The sequence below is a fragment of the Chamaea fasciata genome, unplaced genomic scaffold, assembly GCF_029207755.1.
Source record: "Chamaea fasciata isolate MVZ Bird 193981 ecotype frontalis unplaced genomic scaffold, bChaFas1.0.hap1 SCAF_1, whole genome shotgun sequence".
Classification (NCBI taxonomy): Eukaryota; Metazoa; Chordata; class Aves; order Passeriformes; family Sylviidae; genus Chamaea; species Chamaea fasciata.
In genome coordinates, this window is record NW_027094086.1 from 52,684,724 (window position 1) to 52,706,907 (window position 22,184).

Here is a 22,184-nt window from a genome sequence, read left to right on the forward strand (position 1 = left end):
TTAAAACTAGTCCTAGGAAAGAACCATACTGTTCATACTGGAGAATGCAACTATTACCTTGTGATATAATCTTCAATTGCCTGCCTAACAGATTCTATACTCAAAAGATGTTACCTAATCTAATAATCAGAATTTTATTCCATCAGAAATACAAACTTAATAATGAAATTCTATTACTGCATGAATACTGTTATATTTCAAAATCATACTATTATCGGGAGGTATCTGTGAAATAAGACTAATCATGTAGCTCTACATGGCTCAAAATTAGCCCAGCTCACCCTTTCAGTATTATTTTTTTTCCTTTCTTTATCTGAGAGATATTCAATGTTAGTTCCAACACTGAAGTTGTGACTAACCAGAAATCTTTCATTAAGTTAAATAAAGACTACTAACAGCAAAATTTTATTAGTGCTAGGCAAAGGTCAGAAGCCTCTTAAGAGACAAGAACCTTCTGTTGGCCAAACATTTTTAAACACCTCTATCAACAGACCAACATAGTTTAGACCATGCTGTAGAATTTTTTAGCCACCCTGAAAGAGAAGGTATATGAACTCAAAAAGAAGCAGCAGCTTAAAAAGACAACAAACCAAAGTTCAACATTCCAGGAATTATCCTAAACTGATTTTGAATTATCTAAGTTCAGGATAATAGCAGAATATTTTGAAACGGACCCGGAATTCTATATGTCTGGTTTCTGTTTACAGATGGCCCAAATAAAACTGCTTCTAGATATAAAAGATAAAAGAATGGTTGTTCTTCACTTCCAAAATAAAACTACAACTGTATAAGGTTTAAGAGTTGATAGTCTTTATCACACCTCTAATTTAAACATTTTTCAACTGTTTCTGTTACCAAAATGAAAATATTATCAGAGGCTTTAATACAGCAGTGTGAAAAGAAAAACTAAAACCAGAAAATGATCTTTTGATTCAGAAAATTGGCATTTGAAAATATTGAGGCAAACTAACCTACAGAAATTGCCAACAATGTTATCCTGTCCTCTCACCTATTTCTGAAGTTGCCAGGAGTTGGATTAACTACACAAAGGCCTCTGCAAGGCATCTTGTCCCAGACAACACCTCCCTCTTTGGTTATTGTTGGTATCAAACTTCCTAATGGTGCATTCAACTCCTGCATCCAGATTGGTGATAAATACACTGAAAACAGAACTGAGCCCTGAGGGTCCTGTGGCCCCATTCACCACAACCCTTCAGCCAGTTCATCAACCAGGCACATGTTGAACCTACTGAACAATTTTCCAGGAGGACAGTATCAAAAGTCTTACCAAAATCCAGGAAAAACACATCCACCACCTTCCCTTCATCCACTGGGCAGTTGACTTTACTATAGAAGGATACTAAATCAAACAGGAGTTTCCCTTTGTGAACCTGTGTTGACTGTGCCTGATGACTGCACTATCTTTTAAATACCTTTAAGTAGAACCAAACATAATCTTTTTCATACTTTTTTTCAGGAACTGAGGTTAGAATAACAGGTCTGTAGATTCCTGGATATTCTTTCATGTCCTTTTAGTAAACTGGAATAACACTGTCCGGCTTCCAGTCAGCAAGGACCTCCCCAGACTCCCATGACTTTTGGTAGATAATTAAGAGGAGACCTGCCGTAACATCCACTAGCTCTTTTTATGGTTTAATTTACTTAAACTTGGGGACATACTACAATTCCAGCAAAAACAAAACAAATATTAAATTCAAAGGAAAACAAAAAAACTTATTTATCCAAAACCCCTTGAAGGTGTTATTGCAGAAGGCCCCTAAAAGAGAAGCCACTACCAAACAAGGAGAGAGAACAGTCCTGATAAATAAAACTTTCTGGGAAAAAAAACAGGTAAACATCAACTTCCACTATACTGTAAGAATACTCACCTACACAAACATGGAATTGAAAAAAAAAAAAAAAGGTCTGTTTTGAAGAAAAGGATTTGTGGGATTTAGTGAATCAAATAAAAAGGGTGAGACCACTGCAAAAAGTACCATGCAGTAATTCATAAATGAGGAGTATGCCACTTGGGTAATTGTTATATTTCAGTATATGCTACTAAATTCTCAGCTGAAATAGTGTGTAGCTTTGGACACTGAGCTTCAAGAAATACCTGAAAAACTTGAAGAAAACAGAAGGAGACCAACAACAATAAGAATAATCTCCTTCCTAGAAAACATGATGCATGAAGAAAGTTTGAAGGGGCTGAGGTTATGTAAATAGAAGAGAATGTGAGAAAAGAGTACATACCAAATATGACATAGAGTACATACCAAATACATACAAATATGACTGCAGCCTTCAAATACAAAATGGGTAACCAGAAAGACTAATGGAAAGTTTTTCTTTACTTCTACATCAGGCTGAAGGATGAAGACAGGATATTTTGACTAATGGAAGAAAAATTTCCTAATGATAAGCATCAGAAGACTGTAGCTGTAAAAAATGTTTTATTAATAGTGGATCTGGGTCTGGATAGAGAAACAGAACACATCAATCTTCCAGTCTACACTTCTCAACTTCTTATTGAGCAAAAAGAGTTGGATAAACATTAACAGCAAGTCTAAAATGCAGAGATCATAACACTGCGCAGACGCCATGGGCAAAGCGCTGTCATTTCTCCAGCTATGGCTTAGCCCACATCTGCAGTCAGTTTTGTACAGCACTCTTCATATGGCTGGGGAACAGGAAACCAGTGAGACTGTGTCACCAAACTGGTACAAGCAGAACTACTCCCAAGGTGCTTTCTGGAGCAGGAATTCTGTCTTCGCCTCTCCCACACAGTAACATCTAAGTTCTGGTGTCATTAAATAAGTGACCTTATTCCCTGACCTAGCAAATGCTTTGGCCTTTTCTAGCCCCTACATTCACAACAGTCTTTAACATCTCCTTCAGCACCTTGGGCATCCAGCAATGCCAGTATCAGATTGCCCTTTTTATTGGCTTCACCTGGATCTCACTGACAGTAAACAAAATGGTGACAGTTTACTCAATATTCAGGCACTGAAATTCAAAAGCTGAATATTTTATGTTGCTAAACAGTTTAAAAACTCTTGGAACAACTTCGGTCAATCAGTTTCTTTCCCAAACAACTCGGGTACAGTTTGGGTGCTCCTCTGGGACAAATAACATCCTCAATAGACAACTCCAAATCACCCTTTGCACTCAGGAGGCAAAAAGAGCTTAATGGTGAATGTGTGGGAATGCTATGTCAAGTGGCCTTGGTGTCAGAGAGTAATCTGATAACATTTGATGCACTCCTACAGCTATACCCACTGCCCTGTGAGGCCCCAAGTAAGGAGATTGTTACTAATGGCAGCTGAAAGAGGAGCTGCTACACTCGACAACAGTGAATAAGCAGTAAAAATTGGCACATTTCACCTTTAAGAGTGGACTCTTCAGGATGAAATAATTATTTTAATTCCCACTGCAGTCCCTGGTTACCACCATAAAAGGAGGAAAATGCCAGTGGTTGCAACCCAGTCTTGGAATTCTCTACTCATACAAATGGAGTCTAGACGATGCAATTACTCCTATCTAAGTAAAAATTATGTCTTTATAGTCATAAGAACATTAAACACATATAGAAAACAATCCAGCTCACTCAGTGAATTATATACATTTTCAAAAAAAAAAAAAAAGAAAGAATATTTTTAGACTCTGAAGGCCTAATTTGAACCAACAGAGCCCAAGATATTCCAGGTGAAACTGGTATTTCATGAACACTATTATGCCTTTTATGCCTTTAGGAAATGGTTTAAGCTAAAGGTGAAATGGTAATGTTCACTTCAAGTTTCCTTAGGATTTTGTTATTTAAGTCAAATCCTTTACATCGCATAAGGTTTCTTGTGTTGAATTGTAGTACAACTGTTTACTCAAGTAGCAGCAGCATACCTTGTGATAAATTAAATGGACATTTATCAAAGGTAAGTTGACAGGCTTAAATGTTAAATGTAAGCACGGTAAGACAAGTACAAATAGTTTCTACCTGGAGGTTACATATCTAAATCACTAGATAGATATTTTAATTAACTTCTGCACAATAAAGAATGTTTGCTTTCTGAATTATTGAACAACATTTCCTGAGAGAGAAAGATACAAAATGTCATGCAATATATCTTAAGTAGAGCTTACACATAAATGAAAAATTGAAAATCCTTCCTCCCATACAACACAGGCAAGAAAGAGACAAATACTGTTTAGAAATATAAGTTTTGGAATCAATATTTAAAGTTAAATTAAATGAAAAACTAAAGAGAGTTATGCCAGAGAGGGGCATAATACATGGATAGAGGGAGGTTTGTTACTTTATTTCATTTTACTGTTAATTCCCTGAATTATGTTCTAATAACACAAATGAGTAGTTTCCTCAGGTTCTGGGGTGATTTTGAGAAAGCCTAAAAGATGAAGACATAACAGTAGTCAGTGGTAAGCTCAAAGAAAATGCACCTTTGGTGGGAAAAAAATAGTTTTTTATATATATACACACACACATATACATACGTATAACATTTATTTATGCATTTATTTTGTTTCTTAAGCCCTTCTAGTCTTCCTGCCTTACTAAGAGTAGTTTTTAAGGTAAAAAGCCGGAAAAAAAAGAGCAAGCTGCAAACCCACAGGAACACAAAGCTAAGTGCCTTCTTATCAACCCCTCGCCTTTCAAACCACTGAAGCATTTGGACATTTAAAAAGCTAATAAAAGCTAAAATGTTTTACTCACAGTTAAAACCAGGTTCAATAGTTTTTGCAGCTTCAAGACTGTTTATTGTAATCTGAAAGATGATGTGCAGCAGCAGAAATGATAAACTGGTGAAACACAGCGATTTCAATAATCGTCCTGTATGCCCTAAAAGACAAAATATACACACATATAATAGGTGAATTTCTGAACATTGCCCAAAGATCTTCAGTGTAAAACCATAAAAATATCCTGACCAAGAATATTTCTACCTGTCAGTTCCACATTAATCATGATTGTCCCCTATGGCAAACATTATAGCAAAAATCCCATTTTAATTATAGTTTCTTTGAGTACTCTTTAATCACAAACCAGAATGACTGCTATTGCAATTTTTCTTTTTATTTTTTTAATTAAAGAAAAAAGTTTTTTAAATCTCCAGAGAGAAATTTTACATCAATAATAATAACAACATCACAATGCTTACCAACACTTTACCTGGTACTTAGACAAAACATGAATGATACTTCTACTTTTGAGAAAATAAAAGCCTGTTAATCTTATTACTCTTTACAAAACTATTACATGGCAGGGGCATAACAAGACACAAACTTCAGTTTGGCTCAGGAGTATAGACATACTTTCATTGAATGCTTTGCTTTGTGCCGTCTGCCCTCTTTCCTTCCTTCAGTAGTTTTAAACATAATTTTCAGTATACACTGAAGAACCCTGTGCCAGACACATTTGGTCATAGTTCCTCTATGATTTACTGGATGCCTATTCAAAAGCCAATAGAAAATATTTGAGGAAGACTTAGAAATGCCCTATAAATCCTCTAGAAAACACTCGGCTTAATCACAGGCAGCCAAACTTGCAAGGTATGAATAAATAAAATAAACCATCAGTATTTCAGCAAATATGCATCTTCAAGACAAAACTGAATTGCTGATAAAAGACAACATTAAATATCACCCTACCTGACCTATCTGCAGTAACAGTTTGACTACCAAAGCATTTGGATACCTAGATGTTATAGCACCTAGCATACCTAGATTTTACACCACCTGCTTCATGCATTTGAGGGTCATTTTTTAATTTACAGATTAAAAACCAGCACTGCTGAAATTCTTATCCAAGGCTGTAAATAAAGCCAAGGCTATGGAAGGCAGAACTAGCAGAATATACCTAGGAAATGCTCACTCTACATGCAGCCTGTTTTGTTCATACTCTGCAAGCATCTGTTATGAAAGAAGATGATGGTTCACAGTCTGTATCCAGCCAATAAACCAAATTTTAATTTTAGAATTTTTATAGTTCAAACATGTCTTCAATGGCCTAAATAGTAGTTAATAAAGCAAAGAATGAGATAAGTATGATTCAACAATTCTAGAAAGTAATAGACGATCTCCCTCCATCAGACTCAAGATTTTTGTCAGAACACTATCCTGAGTGGTATTTTGAATAGCAAATGTCTGTAATAAACTTCCCTTTTCTTTTTCTGAATATAGTAAATAATTTTTTTAAAATAATTCAGATGGTAAGAATGAGCCTATGTATGAATTTTCTGCAATCTGAAAAGAAAGATACATTGACTAGGTACATGCTTTGAATGATCTATTCACTAGTCACCAGAGTTCACACAGAAAGAAGACAACCTGGGTGGCAGAGCATTGTATCAAAGAGACTGGATATTAAAATCTTTGGACCACTTTTTGTTCTTCTTCTTCTGCAGAAGCTGACCTGGTGTCCTGTCTTAGGACAACAACTTCTAAGCACTATAAAAGCAGAAATAAAAAAATAGGTAGTATTTTCAAAAGCTTTAGAAGAACAAACATACAACAAGCTACATATTATTAAACAATTTTTTATGTGATATAATATGTAAAGTAGTCTAAGAACTGCTGTATTTTACAATTCTTTTGCAAATTTCAATATTTGATGCTTTGCTTCTTCATTACCAGATCCCATGCTCATGGTATTATGAGCACTGCACCCTCAGAACACAATACAACTAAAAAACCCTATCTCAAAGCTGGAGAAAAACAGTTTGAAAACACAACTTTTGTGGACTTTAAGAGTGTGTCCAAATGTACAGATTTCAAACACAGACTGGTGATTTATGAAGCTCTAAGTCACAAGCTCTTCTCAGTGCTTGGGAGTTAATAGATATCAAGCAACGAATTTTTCATTTTTTGATAGAATGGTCCGAGTCAGCATCCAAAGGAGAAAAAGAATGCAATACAATTAGTCAATGCACATTCAATTCCCTAACTGTCATGTCTATCCTTCAGTATTTCTGCATCACTCCAAAATATATCTCAGTTTTAGACTTCACTTCTTACAAGTTTGAAAATAAACATTTTTGAATTTAAATTGAACAAACCATTTCACTAAAAAAGCCCTTTTACAGCTGTCATCCTTTTAAGAATTGTAGAAAAGCTGAAAATATATTTCTTCAAATGCTGAAATGTTGAAAGAAGATCTTCTTCTGCACAAAGCTAGGAACAAATTTAAAGGACTATGAACACTCAGGATAATAAACAGCCTCTCAGTGTACTGGTAAACAATGGCAGGATAAACACTCAGTTGGAAGGCAGCTAAGTATGTTCAGAGCAGGTTACAGCATTCCTCAAGGGCTACTCCCTTCATCCGTGAGACAGGACCACCATCAGGTTCTACTGAGCAGGAGCATTTTGCTTGCACCACATTCATCTGTGCCAGCAGAAACTAGAAGTATTTGGAGAAAAGTAAGAAATATTATGACCCGGATTTCAAAAGTTTGGAGCTACATCAACAGGCTGGGAGAAATGGGAGTGCTAAACTGAGTGAATTACTGAATATGTAATTTATGCTAAGGAAGAAGAAGTGACAGATTTGGAAAAGGGATGAGTTTCAGCTCATAGTAGGGTTTGGGTAAACCCACTTAACTATGTTTTTACTTACATTTTTCTCTTTCTACTGGAAACTTGGTTCTAAATGGCACAAAGCAAAAATTAACCATATGTGTACAGAACTGAGATGGTGAGAAAAGAGACAGCTGAAATAAAACAGAGCTTCTTACAATGAGGAAGAAAGACTTTTTCATGCTTGGATTTTTTTTTTTTTAATTCTAATTCACTCGCAATGTTACAATTCCTTTGCTAAAACATACCTCAACTGCTCAGTTGCCCTACTGTAAAAATCTTTGGGGACATGAATGAAAGCTGAACATCCCACAGAAAAGGAGATATATATTGTTCAGAAAGCTGTGTGGACAGAACAAATGTGCAAGAGAACATTGCCCCAGCCGATACCAGAATTCACAGTACAATTCCTTAATTTCTGTCCTAAATGTGTAGGCTTCTGTATGTCCATCAAGACTAAAAAAAGAAAAATCCTCGGTTTGGAGCTTGAGCATTGGGTTCTGATTTCACTCCACCAACAACTTTTGAAAACTATGGAGGATAGACAAGAGAGAGAACATTTGTCTCAGAACTGGGGAGAAGGACTGAGAAAAGTGGGCTTGTTTTCAGGTGTCACTGCAGGTGTCACTTCTAATGATACCCAGTGGGACCAAAACCTGGCATGTAGCTCTAGAAATGTACCCTAGCACGTCTCAGAAACACAGAAATGTACCCTAGCACGTCTCAGAAACCTGGGGAGGCTGCTCCAGCCTCTCTATCCCTCCAGAAAGCTCCTGGCAAAGGGCTTCCTCCCTTCTGATCAAGCCTGCAGGAAGCCAGACAGGATGTGAAGGCTTCATTACCCTCTTTCTCTTCAGCCCAGCTGCAACATTAAACTGGACTCAAGAGGGCCAAAAGCTTTTCACACGTGGAAGAGGAATCAATTTCTTATTTTTCAAAGGTAATCCAGCCAAGAGCTGGATTAGTAATGGCATGTCCCCCCCAGCCACAGGCATGTAACCTCAGTACAGCTATTTGAATGTATTCTAATTGGACTGCTACCTCCAACACACCCGTGCACTTCTTAACACCATGATTGTACACAAAGTTGGAGCATGCTAACCAATTGTATCCAACAACAATGAAAAGTTCTTGTACAGTCATGTCCAGGCAGGCAGTCCTCTGATACATCCATGTCCAGACAGGTAGTCCTCTGATCTTTTTTGCTACTTCTTCCTTAAGACAGCAAGAGTATGACAGAATTTTTTTGTACACCTGGAAGTTCCTCAGAGCTTCTACCACAAGGATGTGCTAACGGGACATGGAATAACTGAATGGCCAATTGTCACTGAGACCTGCTTTGAAATCACATATATTAGTTCTTAAACGGCCATGAGCCTTAGGCTATTACAAAAGATATGATATGATTGATGTAATATTATACGATACATGATTGATACGATATGCCATTGTGTCATATCATATGGCAGTTGCTTGCAAGGTGCATTTTCATTCCACACTGCTTTTTTTCTCTCATTCCAATCTGTTTATGGGGCATGACAAAGAATTGGTTGAATCTCTAAGAAAGTGAATAATACTGCTAACAATTTATCTTGACTTTTTAATAAGTAGTACTATGCATCTCTATGCAAAGCTGGTAAGTTCAAAGGGTCAGTATCTATTTCAATGCTGTAATGTTATCAGAAAAGGGAGAGAAGAGGAGGAAAAGAAATTGAATTTAAAAATTAATTTAAGACTGTTTGCTATTCCAACAGTGTAATTCCATCATCTCAATCATATATATGCTGCATGGCTTCATCTAAATGGCAGATATTAATGTTAGGGTGTCTTATTTGAAGTTTTTATTACTTTGCACAGTTTTGGTTTGGTGTGGGGTTTTTTGTTTGTCTGCTTTTTGGTTTTTTGTGTGTTTTTTATGTAACCTTTAGTGTTGTATTTTCTGAAGTTTGTTCATTTGAGATATTTCTAACATTTCTTTAGCCATGTATTGCACTCCAAATGGTCATAACACTCTCAATTCTTCTTGAATAGCTATTTTTGGGAATTCTTTTACACGACACTTTCTATTCAGATCACAGTAGATGAAATATCAAAGCAGAAATCATTTTTCATACAATAATCTCTGATAGCACAGTGAGTGTTAAATATTAATGTGCGTTTATCTCCTGAACTGGTGACACTTCACTCAATAAAGACACTCTATTACAGCCACACAGGATTTTTTTTTTCATAAATCTCTTCCTCATTAAGTGACAAACATAAAACTAAAGAGCTCAAACTTCTGCAGCACACACAGACTCAGTCCCAAAGAATTTGTTTCAGCTAGAAACTGAAAATCGTAGCTTTTTGACTTTCCGTTAGGAAACCTAGCATCACTTCAGAGCCCAGCTGGAACCAAGGTCCAGCAACTTAAATCTCCTGCTCCATGATTCCAAATAGGAATCTGTCAACATCATCTGAACTGTAGATTGGGACAGCTGGGGGTGGAAAATCAGGAAAACATTTAATTCAAAACACATGCATTTTGGAAAAAATCTCGAAGTTTTGGAGTCATGCTCTGAAAGAAAAAAAAATCAAAACATCATAATTTCTTATATAAAAGAAATCCCACCCTTGGCTAGCTCTGGTTTAAGTGCCTCAATATACCACAACTACCTTATTGATGTGAATGCAAGAAAAGTGTTCTGTTTGAAGCCGGTTTCTGCCAAAGGTTCAGAGGAAATATCAATACAGTTGGTTCCAGACAATCATCAGGAAAATGTCATCACTGAGTTCACCGTGAACATCAGCCACTTTACCCACAAGTATAAAACACAGCTTCACACATTTAAATTTACACATCAGGGAAAGTTTTCAAGAATGAAGTGAGCACTGATAAATCCATTCTCCATTTGACAGGAAAACTTTTTATATCAGTATGGGCAGTCAGCAACATCGAAGAATGCAGACCAGTTCCCCTTCCTGAATTCACTGCTACTATTGCACACTAATTGACACTTAACACAGCAGGACACCTCCTGATGAGCCTAGAAGATGTAAAAAGGATTCAATTATGAGTTCTAAACTCAGCTGAGATTTCCAGATGACCACAGGGTTACATTTGCAAAGCACAAAGCAATTTAGCCTTGTCCTAGAAAGCTCCTTCTTGACCATGCACATCTTTGAGCAAGTGGGCAGGGACTGAAGGGCTCCCAGTGTTGCATAAAAGGCTCATAAAGTAAGGCTGACTGCTTCTCTCTTAGTGTATCGATACTTGATGTGACCCAGCCTTAATGCACACAGTTTGCAAGTCAGTGGAAGCCAAATCCTTCTAGATGCCTCTAAGGGCTAACTTTCTCTAGTTCTCCTTACAAGTAAGCATAATATCATTGTTTTCAACTCCTCATGCACTTTTGGATGTGAAGACAGACAACACCTTCCAGTTTCACGTTCTGTAAGAACGATGCTAAATGTTTGCCAGTGGCAGTTACACCCACTATTAAACAATGTTTCCCAGATGTAAAATATCCATTGTATTTCTTCGTGCACAGTGCAGCTGTGCCTAGAGGTTTGGCCTCTTGAGTGCTGAAACAATGGGAAAAAGCTATCAACAATGGATAGAGGAAGGCAATTGTTTGGAAGGACTATTCTAAGAACCAAATTTGATAATGGTGTGCCTTGTACACTGTGCAATTATATTGTGCAATGTCAAGTCATTGATCCAGCAAGTAAAGTACCTGCATATCAGCTTCTATTCACTAAGTCTTACCTGAACACCTTAAGTAGACTCAAAAAAGATAATGCTTAAAGCATCCTGAAGCTGCCAGGAATTATTTCAATGGTTAAAAATGTACTACTGAAAGTGCTGCCATCCTTTCACTGCACAGTTAGCAGTACATCTATATTTAGCTTAATAGAAAATGCATTAATATTTCCCTTCCCCCCCAAAGAGTATCTTATATTTCAACATCCACTTCCACCCAGAGGATGTCAGCTGACCAAAGCCTTAAAAGTGGGCAGATACAAGCACTGCAAAAATACAAACTCACTTGGTTTACTCACTGGACTTCTAGCAGCAAGACAAAAATAGCAACTAACTAATGTCATTGTCTATACTGTACCTATCCAGGCCCAAACCTCAAAATGTGTATCCATAAACAACAGTTCCAGACTTTATGCAATTATTTTAGCTATGCTTAAATGTATGTGTTCAAGTAGCCACAGTGAAATCCAGACCATAGAATTACAAGTTCTAGATTCAGAATTTTCAGCAAAAGTTTTGCAATGGTTGAACAGTTTTGCCCATGCTTTCCCTAATGTATCCCTTACGTGTAGCCAAATGTTACAACCTACAACTGTGACAATAGAAAAAAATTCTAATAAACTTAGAAAAAAGCCACAATTCCTTAATTTCAAACAGCTATTTGTACTATCACATATTCATTTGCATTTCAAATTGGAATATTGCATGGATGATTGAGCCACATGAATTTGCAACCGTTTATCACAAGATATGTAATCACCTCAAATTTTTACATTACTTTTAAAAGTAAAATAAGATACATTTTTCCAGGCTGTGTATTTGCACACAAAATGCAGGTTCAGTTGTACTATTCACACACCAACTTGTTTCCTCACATTTCTCTTTCTGCTTCTCTCTCTTTTAAAAATACTACAGAGTTCTAAGAAGGAAAAAAAGGTTATTCTAGAGATAGACACTTACTTTGCAGGAGTGCCAACCAGACTTTGGTAAACACAGCCAAAAATACTATGTGTAATTTTTAAAAAAAAGTTATTTAGAAATGAAAACATAAAAGTGCTGCATGGCATAATATATGTCTCCTTACTCTAACTTCTTGCAGGATTTCCTGTTTTTCCTAGAAGTTTTCATGCCCAGAATACTACTGGAACTGAGCTGTATCCTCTGTATCAATAGACAATACCATCGTTCAAGCTACTCATAATCTCTGAGTTGCAAGTTTACACAGGCAATTTACCCATTTCGTTAACAAAATATTTTTTCAGACAAGACTCAGAACTTGACCATTTATTTTTTTTCCAGATGACACTCATAAGCTTTCAAAGCAAATAGCAGCTACTTGATGTCTGCTTCATAATTTGACAGGTGGCTGTACCAAGCTAAATACAGGAAATAAACATGAGCTCAGGTACTACTGCATATGAACTGAGAAATTTTGAGTCAGAGGTGTTCTTTCAGAAGAGAATTTGAGGCTTTTATTGCAGAGTTGCAGTTCCTTCCTTTGAGGAACTAGCCTCTCCATGTTCACCACTACCAGATAACACTTATTTTGAAATCAAATTAATTCAGTCATTATTGTCTGTTAGAAGTAGTGCTTACAACTTAGTTTCTTCATTCCTCTATCACAGTCAAAAATAACAGATAATTATCCAGTAGTAAGTTCCTTCAACAACAGAGATTCCAAACAACTACCAAGTAATGGGAGATGGCAGCAGGTCATGTGCTATACAGGTCAGGTGAACCACATTAAAAAAAAAAAATGTACCTACTACAAGGAGAATAATTTTCTCTCTTGAATACCTACCCACATATTTTCATAAGTAGTAAAAAAATGTGATGCAGGGCAGAGTGAGAGAAGAAGGCTAGAAAACTATGTAAATAGGGCTGATAAAACTACAGCAAACCCCACGCCATGCTGCTTTCACAAGGGAGTGGAAGCTGTGGTATGAATTTCTACCTTTAGCAGAACTTCTCCCAGAAGCTCTAGAAGCTGCTTCAGCTCAGAAGGAAGTTTTGCAAAGAGTATCAGTTTAACATCAGTATCTCTAGCACAACATAATGCAGCTCATAATCCAGTTGAAGAACCCCTAAGTCGAAATGCATTGGCATTTCAGCTTCAGATTTTCATTTCAAAAATGTTAAGCTCTCTTGTCAACAAAGAGCTGAAGTCACCTATGCAAGGGCACAGCATCATTCCCTCCCTTTTTCACACATGCTTCACGGAAGCAGAAAGATGGAAAAGAAAATTTCTTGTGTAAGAGATTTGGTTCTGAAAGTTTCCTGGTGTTTGAGAACATTCTGTGATGCCTGTATGCCACCTGAGCCATAACACTTTCTTCTCTCTGAAAAAAGGAAAATAACTTTCAAAACACCTGTTCCATTGGGCAAATGGAAGACGACCTGATAGCTTTCTATAAACATTTTTTCCTTTACATAATCTTTTTTTCCCTTTACCAAAATTGGACATTTTTCTAGGAAAATTAAAATACAAACTTCCTAAAAGTCTAACTAGGTTGTATATTCTGTAAAACTTTGTAGAGAAAGAGGTTGCAGGAAGTAAGAGAAACACAGACCAATAAATCTGACTCCCATGCTTGGCAAATTGGTAAAAACTAAAACACAGCTGATAACTAGACAGTCAGGTAAGCACTACATGCACAGGGAGTGTCCAGGCAGTTACCACAGAAAATGATAAGTCCTACCAGACCTTGGAAATTTTTATGGAAACCAGAGAAACTGTTTAGAAGGATATTTTAGATAATGCAGGAAACTTAGTTTTTCCATAAACTTCTGGTGAGTATTTCAGAGGAACAACCTTCCGTCAAAGGCTTTACAGGAAATGTTCTGTCATAGAAATAGAAAAATCATCATCTTGGGATGTATCAGCTCTGGCTGACGGTAACTTTTGATTTATTTTTCAGTCCAGTTGCAAGAAGTATGGGGGTACACAAGGAGCTGGCGGGAGGGACAGCCATGACGGCTGAACTGACCAAAGCAGCCATCCACACTATATAGTGTCATGCTCACACACAGCTGAGAGAAGAGGGATGAAAGGTTTGGAGTTAAAGTGCTTCTGCCCAAGTCACCGTTACATTTCATGGAACCCTATTTTCCTGAAGGTGACTGAGCACCTGCCTGCCCCTTTGAATGAACTCCTTGTTTTGCTTTGCTTGTGCACATTGCCTTTGCTTTACTTTGAAACTCTCTCAACCCACGAGTTTTCTCATTTTTACTCTTCTTTCTCCCCCATGCCACTTGTGGGGAAGTGAGTGAGTGACTGGGCGGGGCTTACCTGCCTGCCAGGGTTAAACCATGAGCATGGTCTATAAATTACAATGTAATCTAGACAACAAGGAACTCAACTGTGCTTACAGAAATACTAGATTTCTCCATGAGAAAAAATCACAGCATTGCTCAATATTTCACAAAAGGCTTATACTAAGGAAGAGTGAGGCTCAGTGAGACACTGAACTCCTGAGACCACTAATGTTTTCTTTCAAAAGGTATGCAAAAACCATTCACTGGAACATCCTGCAAACCAGGCAGAGAACGACAACTAGATCTGTATTATCACTTCCATGTATGCATACACAACAGTTCTCCACTCTCAACCCTTCTGAGTGTAAAAACATAGCTGTAATATTGTCGATTGGGTTCTAGGTAGATCAGACTAAGCAATTTTTCAGAAACAATCCACTACTTTCAACTCAAAAAAGTTACCTATGTATTTCCTTACAATGCTACAGCTCAAGACCATAAATGAACCATCATATTTCCATATGAAAGCAACAGTTGTAGTTTTTGGACAATGACTGCAGAGGGAATCAAACAGTCCATTTTCACCCTACTACTCTATTTCTCATAATGGAATAAAATGGCCAACATTCCAGTAAGGCGAGCCCATGCTTGCAAGCTGACTTTCAGATAAATGTATAGTTGGGTAGTGAATGAACAGTGATGCTCTTCTCTCTTAGGATGGTTGGTACCATGGGCCAGGAATTTGGTGGTAACTGTCCAGACATGTACAGGATAAAAGATAGAATCCATACCAGCCAAAGACACTGTGAAATCTTAAATTGCTTCTGTGAACAAAATGAATGGTTGATTCTACAAAGAGAGGAAAGGAAAGATAAAGAGTTGCTCATTAATGCACAAATATTGGATGGAGAAATTTATTGACATGTTAATTATATGGACTTAACAAACTCTAGAATAAAAGGGAGAACTTTTACCTTAAAATTTTCATAATTATTTTTGAGCAGGTAGAAAAAATCCAGTTTCTGAGAAAATTAAAACTCATGAAAAGGAAACTAAAAAGAGTGATATGTCAAAAATGGGAAAAAAACCAAGCCAGGTGTGGAACTAACTCATAATCTGAAATACCCATCATCCTACAGCTCACTGTGAAAACACTGGAAATACAAAAGAAGCTAAGTGAATTTAAAAGAAGCTAAGAAAATCTGTATTTACACCTGTACCAACCAAAAGTCCATTATCACCAGTATTCTGCAGCAGTGTAAAGAGTTGTCCAGGGTAAGCATAGAAGAAGATTAATACTCCCTCCAAGTCTCTAATCTTTTTCAGATTGCTTGAACCAGGATCTGTTCAGTAAAGATCTCCCTTGTGAACTTCCCCAGTGCTTTTCTCAATCATGTGAATTTCCAGCACACACAGTGACTGTATTGCCACAGGTCAATGGCTCACCGTATGAAGAACATTCTTCTGCTTCCCAGTTCTCATGTTATGAGAAAAAGAGAAACTGGTCACTATCCACCCTTTCTCCATCACTCATCAATTTTTATGTCTCAATCACACAGTCTTCCATGTGCATTTTTTCTCAGCTAGAGCCCCATCATACTTAGCTGTTCCTCAGACACTGCTGCATGGACTTCAGTTATCCCCATCAACCATCTCTGAACTCTTTTCCAGTTCTGCTACAGTCCCTTTGGGATAGGGCACCACTACCACTACAAAACACAGAGACCTTATGGCTTTATACAGCAGTACAAAGATGTATTCACTCTCCATTTTATTCCTTTATGTTCACATCATCTCTTTTCTCAACATCTGCTGAGGCTCTGAAGTAATAATTCCACAGATCTGCATATTGTAGGTCCTCGACTGCATTCCTAAGGGCCAATGTCAGCTCAGTGACCTGTGTTTTTTCTAGGTGTGATTCTTTTTCTTTTAAAATTTACTTTCATATCCCACAAGCATACCAGTGGGGTAAAAGGAAACTAGTGCATTCACTGTCTAAAGGGGTCATCATTTTTTTTTTTTCCTCCTCAGAGATGCAACTGAATGTATAAAGGTTACCAGATGCATGCCCTTTTAAACATGTGATATCTATCTAGAAATTCCAACTATCTCCACTACAGGAAATACCCTTCAAAATTATCTTTACACTTTAGATACTTTCAAAGACTATAAGTTTTATCTGTTTGCTTGTGAATAAATAAATTATCTGAAAACACAATTTATCTATTCTAGTACCTGGAGCTTACATTAAGAACCACTGCCTAAAGATAAATCAAGTTTGTCATAGATGAACTTATTTAATCCACACATTAAAAACTACCCAAAAGAAGTATGTGCAGTCTTTTAAGATAAATATTTGAGTGCTTCTCTACAGTCCATTGGGATTTTATCAAGGTTTTTTCAAAGGCTAACCAATTACCAGGCATTCACTGGAAGACCTTGGCTAAGTAATGCTTGTGTCCTACTAGATCTTATATGTCTGGCATTTTGTCCACTGGGGTAGACATAAAAGGACCAGTAGTTTCATTCTTTCACGTACAGCAAAAATTATGGGAACCCAGCAGCCAAATGTAGTAAAACTGCTTCAACACTGAAGCTGAATTTGGCATCCAAGCTCTGCACACATGTAGCTCAATTGTTGTCCAAGCAGCATTTCAGGATCCAAGAGGCCTCTGCAGTGGTATATGAGACATCACTGCAATTCAGCTGGGATTTCTCACACATCTGCCTTTCTGGTAGAAGGATTTGGAATCATCCCCTGGACAAAAGGACGGACAACAACCTCAGTCAGACAACTCTTGCAAGGATCACTAGGGACTAGAATAGAAGGCTGCACCATTTACACCTCTCCCTGTAGCTGTTTTTTATAAAGGTTTGCTACTGGAGCATTTTAAATACTTTTCTTTTTGGTAGGAAATCTAAGTGTGGAACTAGAAAGTCAACACATAGGGAAAGTAACAATATGGAAAGGGTATGTAAGATGATTGATTGGGATGTATGTATTTCCATGTTTTACAGAGTATAGTTTTAGCATTCTGCAAAGCAAGGAAGTGCAGCAGAGTATCTTGCTGTTTTCATGGGTTTAAAATGGTTTCATGATTTTTAAATGGTCATTGATGTCGTCTTTGCAGACAAACAACAAAAACAAACCAACAAAAAAACCCCACCAAAAAAAACCCCCTCCCAAATGAACAAAGGGATCATTAAGATGCATAAATGTGGAGACGATGGTGGATATAAAAGGTAAAGGTACTCCTTTTCTCTTTACAACTTATAAAAGTAGTTTAAAGTCTTTGCTATGGAGTGTGAACAGAAAGATCCCCGTGATCCTGCAGTTTGAATGTTAAAGGGCACTAGAAAATTCAGTCTTCAAAAGTTCCTGGTAGCCTGATCTTGGGTCCAATCTGAGTTATCTCTGTAATTCCAAAAATAAAAGCAATCAAAGAATTATTTTTTATCTATCATACATGGAAATTCAAGTGGGGAAGGCAAGAAGAAAACCTTTGGCTATGTGACCTCTGAATGTCCTCTAAGTCCTTGACATCACTCAAGTAGTGTAAAGTCTAATCTGCAATTAGCATAATTTCATTGTCACTAGTCTTGTTATGAATAAACAGGAAATGCTCAACCAAAAAAAAAAGTTCCTAAAAGTTCTTAATACAAGTATTTTTGAGATAAGGAGAAAAAAAGTACTTTTTTAATATGAAAGAAAATTAAGCATGTTCACTCACACACTGGTACTTTTGGATAATCTCAAAAATACTGTTACGAAATAAGAAACAAAACTTTTTTTTGAAATTTTTATGGCGACAAGAATAGACATGCTTCACTTTAGCAGCATATATGTATTTACAAAGTTATGTCCATACAGAAGTACAAAACATATATTGGTCACATAATACAGGTAAAGTAGACAATATTTTCTCAGCCCACAGTGCAGTTAATAGTCTTACTTGTATGCTGAGAGGGAAAACTACACCAAATCCATTTTGTCATCTAGATTTAGACTTATAAGAAAACACTTTTCCTTCTATAGCTCCAGCATGGCTTATTTCGGACACTGGAAAAGGAAAGGTTTGGCTTCATACAGCATTATCTCTACATCACAATCAGAATCAAATGTAAATGTCATTTGGCCATTTCATATACTTAACATAAAATGAAAACACCTTAAAATTTAGTCTTGTTTTTAAATATTTTGCTGTTTTCCATTTTCTCATACATAATACTTTGCTACTGGTCTGTAAGACTAAAGTATAACTGTGTTTACAAAGAAATAATTCAGATTCCAACATGATGTGTCAGTGTATATTAAAGTGAGGTGTCAAAAAAAAATCATACTTTTGTGCATTCTGTAGGAATATTAGAATTCAAAACGTGTTTAACTGTTAATGAAGGGGGAAATGTGTATTTGTTGTTATACTCCAGCATTCTAACTAAAACACTGGTGTACAGTGTAAACAAAAAAAACCCAGCCCTATAAACTTACAGATATATACTCCTGTAATAAAACACATCTGTATTCAGTACAGCCAGTAGCCTAAGTTATTTTCCAGTCAGACAAATTCAGACCTTTTCTTAATCTACAACATACTAAAAATATTCAGTATGAACTGATATTCACAAAGCTCAAAAAAGTGGAAGTCTGATTCTATTTTTGATTGCCAATGTTAAAAAATTCAGGCTGAAATTCAAGTTGCTAAAGGAACTTTTACAACACTTGGCAAGAAGGATGAAATGCCACTGTAAAACTCAAGAAATCAAAAATAAAACTATTTAGTTTGAACTTAGCAAAGCTTAGGTATTTTCTTTATATTTTTTTTTCCACATGGCAAAGTGAAGAATTTCCACATGGGCAAATATCAACACTTCCTCATGAAAAAAGGCATCTGATTTTCTTACAGCACATATTCCTCTGAATTGAAAACTATTCACTAGGAATTTTTCATAGAAAGTTACTAAATAGCAAGAAGAGAAAGAATGTTGGGAAAGAACAGCAACAACACACAGCATCAGCATGCATCCTCTGAAGTGCTAGTGACACTTTAAAGCAGGACTTAACTGGCTGATTTCATGCAAGCATGAGGTTTGCATAATAGATGACAGAAAATCCTGCTACAAATGTTTCAGGGCCATTTGCTGGGGATAACCCCTGGAGCACATTCAGGGCTTTTTGCCACATGTAAGTGATGCAACCTTGCAAACACGTGCTAAAATAACCATGTTTGTGTTCAAACACCGCCACGGCAACATTTCATCTCTCTGTGCAATGGACAGCTCTCTCTGTACGTATGTCTGAGCACAGTTTGCATTAGCATCACTTCAGGTGCGTGCTGAACCACACCCAAAAGCTGGGGTATTAAAAGCTAAACAACACCCCAGCTTGGCTCCATTGCAGAAACCCTGCACCGGGCACTCCAGCAGTGAGACATCCAGCTCCTGCCTGCAGCCCAGCCTTGGTGAGGACGGACCAGAGCCTGCTCCACCTCGGCATCCCACGAGGGACACGCATGCCCTCCCCTGGAAGCTCGGCTCCGCTCCACTGTCAACATGAGCTGAGTTTCCAGCAGTGTAATATGGATATTTCACTCCCTGACCCTCCGCTGCCGCCCAACACAAATACTGGGGCTGAGACAGCCTGCCATGACAGTAGTTGAAGAGCCCTCTGGGTTTCTGCTCTCTTCAGAGCCTGGGAGAAGCAGTATTCTCCTTTATTATTATACCACGTTTCCTTGTGTATGTCAACTGTTCCTTAGTTACAGAAAACTGTACTCCTTCCAGACAAGCTTAAATGAATCTTCAGAAAAGTAATTTTTTTTTTAAAAAGCATTTTACAGTAACTCCCAGAAGGAATGAACATTTTTATTTACAGCTTTGTCTGCTCATATGTGAACACATTTCTATGTAGCCACCTCATGGTAGCATATCCTAGCCATCTTGTAATGAAATTATTGTGAACATATCAGCAAGACATGATCCCACGTATTTAAGTCATTACAGCAAACTTTGGCTTAGATCAAAGTACATTAGTTATTTTAATTACAGCTGAGTCAATCTCCGTTAGGTATGAATAACATTTGGCCAAACTTTTCTCTGTCTTTAAGATAAAGGAGCCTCCTTTAAATTTTAATCTTGAACTCATGTTTTTGAGATTTACATAATTACTACAACTCTGCTTAACTTTCACACTACCATTATCTCTTGCTTAGGAAAAATGAAATCTAGTACAAAACAGTACCAGTTTGACCAATAATAATTTCCTAGACTGATTTAATACCTAATTACTAAAACACAAAAGATAACAGATTGGAACATAGTAAAAAGTTCCCATTTGCAGTATTCTGAGGATGACATTTTTAGACACCCAAAGATCTCTATAGAGATTTTTCCGGAGAATAGTGGCAATAATTGCAGATGTATTGCAAGATGTTACAGCAGTGATACACCTCAACCAACAATCCTCTGTGGATTTCTTTAAGAAAGCGCAGGTGTCTGGGACAATTGCACAATACCACCCTCATTTAGTCACATCAATTCTCCATAATATTTATTTATAAGTGTTTCAGTGATCATATTTACATGCCAGGGTGCTCACACGCAATTTTTACTTTTTTCCCACTACTGCTGAGAGTAAGACAATGGTGTCAAATCATGTGCCAAAAGGGAGGGCATCACGGTGGAGACAAATAAGTTCATAGAAGGTGCCCCACATGAAGATGACACAGCCCAAGGGACACGAATCTGTGTCTTTCAACTGCTGTGACACGGACACCTGACAACACAGCCTTGCCAAGCCAAATGCGGAACATTGCTAGAGATAGCTCACGTATTGGGAATTTGATATACTTGAGGTCAGCTGGCATCTGGCCGTAGATTTTGAGGAGCAGTGTTATTATTTGGACATCTAATACGGAGCTTAGGCAGTACTAGGGCATCTAATTGGTCTTGGAATTCTACCTTCTCTCCACAAACTCCTTCAGAAAGGTCTTAACACTTCACATGGTTCTTTCACAGCTACTCTTATTTATGCTTACAGCTCCAGTGCACAAACTCTTCTTTGAATCCGTAAGCCCTGTAGTAGCTTAGAAATTTCTAGAGCTGGCATCTGGACAAAGGGAAGGGAATAAGAAAGAAATTATTCTGTATTTTAAAAAATATTCAGCAATTGTTATCTACAATCTATATCTCAATTAGTCCCAGTCCCCTAAATATTTCCTGAAGTCTTACTAAAAGCAGTCAGGGAACAGAGGCAGCTTTTAGATTATGCATTATTGAAAGTTTAAAAAAAAAAAAAAAAAAACCAAAAAAACAAAAAACCATAATTCTTCCTATAATAACCTCAGCACCTCTCAAATGGATCATTACGGATACCATGAACATCCTTAGTGTATTGTCTGATCACAAACAACATGGTAACTGATGTATTACCATAACTGTAGGGCTTTATACATTCAATAGGGATCCCAAGTCTCTAAGTCCGTGGAAATACAGAAGAAGAGACTTAGGAAAGGTTCTGTCTGGTGCAAATGTACCAGCAGGCATGTTAAGAGGGTAACCTGACATGGTGCTGTTAAAAGTCAGTGATGTTCACAGTATAAAA

General features: G+C 37.1%; 1 protein-coding gene across 5 annotated transcripts in view; it reads right to left on the minus strand.

Moving 5' to 3' along the window:
* PIEZO2 (piezo type mechanosensitive ion channel component 2) overlaps positions 1-22,184 on the minus strand; it is a 287,338-nt gene that overhangs the window by 181,066 nt on the left and 84,088 nt on the right. For all 5 annotated transcript variants that reach the window (XM_066183542.1, XM_066183552.1, XM_066183579.1 and 2 more), the window contains exon 3: positions 4,727-4,852. In XM_066183542.1, coding sequence (XP_066039639.1) covers positions 4,727-4,852 — 126 coding nt within the window. The remainder of the gene's footprint in view (positions 1-4,726; positions 4,853-22,184) is intronic.